Source organism: Salvelinus sp. IW2-2015, linkage group LG14 (genome assembly GCF_002910315.2).
Source record: "Salvelinus sp. IW2-2015 linkage group LG14, ASM291031v2, whole genome shotgun sequence".
Taxonomy (NCBI): domain Eukaryota; kingdom Metazoa; phylum Chordata; class Actinopteri; order Salmoniformes; family Salmonidae; genus Salvelinus; species Salvelinus sp. IW2-2015.
In genome coordinates, this window is record NC_036854.1 from 35,881,299 (window position 1) to 35,887,284 (window position 5,986).

The 5,986-nt window shown below is 46.1% G+C and overlaps 1 protein-coding gene across 1 annotated transcript in view; it reads right to left on the bottom strand.

The window, feature by feature from the left end:
- dok6 (docking protein 6) overlaps window positions 1–5,986 on the bottom strand; it is an 88,954-nt gene that overhangs the window by 27,061 nt on the left and 55,907 nt on the right. Inside the window, exon 7 of the mRNA XM_070446747.1 lies at window positions 3,369–3,477. Within this exon, the coding sequence (XP_070302848.1) occupies window positions 3,369–3,477 (109 nt within the window). The remainder of the gene's footprint in view (window positions 1–3,368; window positions 3,478–5,986) is intronic.

Below are 5,986 nucleotides of genomic sequence, written 5' to 3' on the forward strand. Positions count from 1 at the left end.
CCACTGACATCTCTCCGTGGATCACTGCACCTAACCCTAACCCAGTGCTCATCTCTCTTGCCTGGATCTGACCCTAACCCATGTTCACAATCTACTTCCGTGGAGTGGACCTCGTGGAAAACTCCTAACCCATTTGGCCCCCTGACCTGATGGGAACCCATTAGCTATCGGTCTCGGGCCCCTGAATTCTGAACCTGATGTGGTTGGGGCCAGCATGAAAGCGGTTACCCCCTTGACTGATGGGTGGGGGAGTGCCAAGTCTTAGGACAAAAAGGCTTCTCACCAGTTTTTACCCCCAAGCCATAAGACTCCTGAACAGGTAATCAAAGGCTACCCAGACTATTTGCATTGTGTGCCCCCCCCCCAACCCCTCTTTTACGCTGCTGCTACTCTCTGTTTATCATATATGCATAGTCACTTAACTAATCATTCATGTACATACTACCTACTAATGGGTCGAACCAACAGTGCCCGCACATTGGCTACGGGCTATCTGAATTGTGTCCGCTACCCTGCTCCACACCACGCGCCAACCCTCTTTTACGCTAATGCTACTCTCTGTTCATCATATACAGTGGGGAGAACAAGTATTTGATACACTGCCGATTTTGCAGGTTTTCCTACTTACAAAGATGTAGAGGTCTGTAATTTTTATCATAGGTACACTTCAACTGTGAGAGACGGAACTCTAAACAAAATCCTGAAAATCACATTGTATGATTTTTAAGTAATTATTTTGCATTTTATTGCATGACATAAGTATTTGATACATCAGAAAAGCAGAACTTAATATTTGTTAAGAAACCTTTGTTTGCAATTACAGATCATACGTTTCCTGTAGTTTGACCAGGTTTGCACACACTGCAGCAGGGATTTTGGCCCACTCCTCCATACAGACCTTCTCCAGATCCTTCAGGTTCGGGCTGTCGCTGGGCAATGATCGCGACTTTTCAGCCCTCCAAAGATTTTCTATTGGGTTCAGGTCTGGAACTGGCTAGGCCACTCCAGGACCTTGAATGTCTTACGGAGCACTCCTTAGTCGCCCTGCTGTGTGTTTCGGTGTCGTTGTCATGCTGGAAGACCCAGCCACGCCCATCTCAATGCTCTTACTGAGGAGAAGGAGGTTGTTGGCCAAGACCATCGCGATACATGCTCCCATCCATCCTTCCCCTCATACGGTGACAGTCTCTCTGTCCCTTTGCAGAAAAGTATCCCCAAAGATGATGTTTCACCTCCATGCTTCACGTTGGAGATGGTGTTCTTGGGTTGTACTCATCCTTCTTTTCCTCCAAACACGGCGAGTGAGTTTAGACCAAAAAGCTCTATTTTTGTCTCATCAGATCACTGACCTTCTCCCATTCCCTCGCTGGATCATCCAGATGGTCATTGGCAATCTTCAGACGGGGCCTGGACATGCGCTGGCTTGAGCAGCGGGGACCTTGCGTGCGCTGCAGGATTTTATCCATGACTGACGGCGTAGTGTGTTACTAATGGGTTTTTCTTGAGACTGTGGTCCAGCTCTCTTCAGGTCATTGACCAGGTCCCCTGCTGTAGTTCTGGGCTGATCCTCACCTTCTCATGATCATTGATGCCCCCACGGAGGTGAGATCTTGCATGGAGCCCCAGACCGAGGAGGATTGACCGTCATCGTTGAACTTTCTTCCATTTTCTAATAATTGCGCCAACAGTTGTTGTGCCTTCTCACCAAGCTTGCTTGCCGTATTGTCCTGTAGCCCATCCCAGCCTTTGTCAGGTCTACACATTTTACCCTGATGTCCTGACACAGCTCTCTGGTCTTGGCATTGTGGAGAGGTTGGAGTCTGTTTGATTGAGTTGTGGTGGACAGGTGTCTTTATAAACAGGTAAGAGTTCAAACAGGTGCAGTTATACAGGTAATTGAGTGGACAGGAAGGGCTTCTTAAAGAAAACTAACAGGTCTGTGAGAGCCGGAATTCTTCTATGGTTGGAAGGTGATCACAAATACTTATGTCTTGCAATAAATGCCATTAATTACTTAAAAATCATAACAGATGTGATTTTCTGGCATTTTTTTGTTTAGATTCCGTCTCTCACAGTTGAAGTTTACCTATGATAAAAATTACAGACCTCTACATGCTTTGTAAGTAGGAAAACCTGCAAAATCGGCAGTGTATCAAATACTTGTTCTCCCCACTGTATGCATAATCACTTTAACCATATCTACATGTACATACTACCTCAATCAGCCTGACTAACCGGTGTCTGTATGTAGCCTCGCTACTTTTATAGTCTCGCTACTGTATATAGCCTGTATTTTTACTGTTGTTTTATTTCTTTACTTACCTATTGTTCAGCTAATACCTTTATTGCACTATTGGTTAAAGCCTGCAAGTAAGCATTTCACTGTAAGTTCTACACCTGTTGTATTCGGCGCACGTGACAAATAAACTTTGATTTGATTTGATGTCAACTTCCGACTTCAACTGTAGGTAGGGGTAAAGTGACTAGACAACAGGATATATAATAGACAGAAGCAGCAGTGTATGTGGTGAGTGTGAAAGTGTGTGTGTGACTGTGTGTGTGGCGCCAGTATGCATGTGTGTGCATGGTATGTGTGTGTGGGCGTATGTGTGTGTGTTGGGGTGTCAGTGTAAGTATGTGTGAGTGTYTGGGTAGAGTCTGGTGTGTGTACATAGAATAAGTGCAAGAAAGTTAGTGCAAAAAAGGGCCAATGCAGGTAATTTGGGTAGTAGCGATTTGATTAGCTATTTAGTCATTTTGTTTAGAAGTCTTATGGCTTGGGTTTAGAAGCTGTTCAGGGACCTGTTAGGTCCAGACTTGGTGCATCGGTGATGCTTGCCGTGCGGTACCAGAAAGAACAGCCTGTGGCTTGGGTGGCAATTATTTAGACAATTATTTTGGCCTTCCTCTGACACCGCCTGGTATAGAGGTCCTGGATGGCAGGGACCTCGGCCCCAGTGATGTACTGGGCCATACCCACTACCCTCTATAGCGCCTAGTGGTCGGATGCCAAGCATTTGCCATACCCAGCGGTGATACAGCCAGTCAAGATGCTCTCGATGGTGCATATGAGCATGTTGTATGTCTGACATGTCGTATTGTAATCCTACATTATTAGCTGTGTTTTAAAGATTTGCCATTGTGGGAAGACATACAACCATTAATTTGTTTGCTGGTTGTCATAAAATCACTGATTGACTTAAGAGTTGCAGATGTTGATACTGTTACACTGTCCTGTTGAACTACAGGGGTATTGAATATTACTAGCAATATTACCAGCAGGTAGCATTACTGGTAATGTGTGCCTGCGTGCGCGTCGTGTTCAGATAATGCTTTTGGGCTGCCTAGCTGAGCTCTGCTGTGCGTACCTTGGTAGCTGTAGATGTCTCCCACGCTGTTCTGACGCATTATGTGATGCCAGTAGGCACTGCGAGGCAGAGAAATGGACTTGGTTAACGTTGTCTGGTTGGAGTGGGTCTGAAACAGAGACAACAACAACATCATCTTCAGTGTGTGGGATGCATCCCAAATGGTAGCTGATTGTCTATATAGTGCACTACTTTAGACCACTAGTTTTGATAGGGATTAGGGGGCAATTTGGGATGCAATTGTTATCTCTGGGTATAGTCACCTCTAGGGAATGCAAAGTAGGAAAAACAGCCACAGGCATTACAGGTAGCTACTGCATATTGTGGACAAATGACATGCAGTACAAATTCACAACATTTGATCAATACCATTATATGAAATAAAGCACAAAACCAAAGATAAACGTGTGTTCTAAACTACAGTCACTGCATTTTTCTCTTTCAATTATATCAAGTACATCTCTTTAGAACCTAAAAGTCCTAATTGTGGTATGATGACCCATAACCAAAGTGTCCACTGTGTTCCACAACCTCTTCATGTAATTCATGTATTTCAGTATACTCTGCAGTATTCCCATATGGAGGGAGTCCAGGAACATGGCCATACGGCCAGGGCTCATCAAGCCTTAGAAAACCATACGTAAATACAGCATACTGACCATAGAGAGAGGATAGAAACATAGGCCATATCCACAGGGAATATGTGTGCGCATGTGTGCATGTGTGTGTACTATGCGTGTTTGACCCTAACCCATTCAACATCTCTCTGGATCTGACCCTAACCCATTCACATCTCTCCTCGGATCGGACCCTAACCCATTCACATCTCTCCTGGTATGACCCTACCCATTCACATCTCTCCTGGATCTGACCCTAACCCATTCACATCTCTCCTGGATCTGACCCTAACCCATTCACATCTCTCCTGGATCTGACCCTAACCCTAACCATTCACATCTCTTCCTGGATCTGACCCCTAACCCATTCACATCTTCTCCTGGATCTGACCCTAACCCATTCACATTTCCCTGATCGACCTACCATTCACATCTCTCCTGGATCTGACCCTAACCAATTCACATCTCTCCTGGATCTCACCCTAACCTAACCATTCACAATTCTCCTGGATCTGACCCTAACCCATTCACATCTCTACCTGATCTGACCCTAACCCCATTCACATCTCTCCTGGATCTGACCCTAACCTAACCCCATTCAACATCCTCTCCTGGATCTGACCCTAACCCATTCACATCTCTCCTGGATCTGACCCTAAACCCTAACCCATTCACATCTCTCCTGGATCTGACCCCTAACCCATTCACATCTTCTCTGGATCTGACCCTAAACCTAACCCATTCACATCTCTCCTGGATCGACCCTAACCCATTCACATCTCTCCTGGATCGACCCTAACCCATTCACATCTCTCCTGGATCTGACCCTAACCCATTCACATCTCTCCTGGATCTGACCCTAACCATTCCATCTCCCGGATCTGACCCTAACCTAACCCATTCACATCTCTCCTGGATCTGACCCTAACCCTAAACCATTCACATCTCTCCTGGATCTGACCCTAACCCTAACCCATTCACACTCTCTCCTGGATCTGACCCTAACCCATTCACATCACTACTGGATCTGACCCTAACCATTCACATCTCTCCTGGATCTGACCCTAACCCATCCACATCTCTCCTGGATCTGACCCTAACCCCATTCACATCTCTCCTGGATCTCACCCTAACCCATTCACATCTCTCCTGGATCTGACCCTAACCCATTCACATCACTACTGGATCTGACGCCTAACCCTAACCCATTCAACATCTCTCCTGGATCGCCCCCTAACCCATTCACATCTTTCCTTAGATCTGAACCGGTTTATCAGCAGGAGCAGGAAAAACTGGTCACATGGGTCCTGCTAAACAACACACACACACGCACACGCACACACACATACACACAGAGTTACTTTGGGAATAGTCAAAACTTTTTTCAAAGGAAGTTTGAACTCTAAACATGTCAGCATATCCACATGTTCCCACCCTCCAGGCTATGAGATTACAGGGGGTATCTGCTTTCTGTAGGCATATCTGTACCTCATGTTTTCTCTGTGTGTTCTAACCTGTGTATGTATCTGTAATAAAACTCTATCGCCCCTCTCCCCCCATCTCTCTGTCTCTAGGATGTGTGACACAGGGGGAGGGTCTGTTTACGTTCCAGACGCGGGAGGAGAGATATATCTACCAGAGAGTCCACTCAGCCACCCTGTCCATGCGCACCAGCAACACGAGAGGATGATGGTAGCAGATGAAGAAGAGCTCACAGGTAACACACACAGACACACATAGTACACCACACACACAATACACACATGCACACATGCACACCACAGACACACATAGTACACACACACACACCACACCACACACACACACACACACACACACACACACACACACACACACACACACACACACACACACACCACACACGCACACGCCACACTGCACACACACTGCAAGCACACACACACACACACAACAACAGCTGCGGACACACACACACACGACCACGCTTATTCACACACACATGCACACATGCACACACAG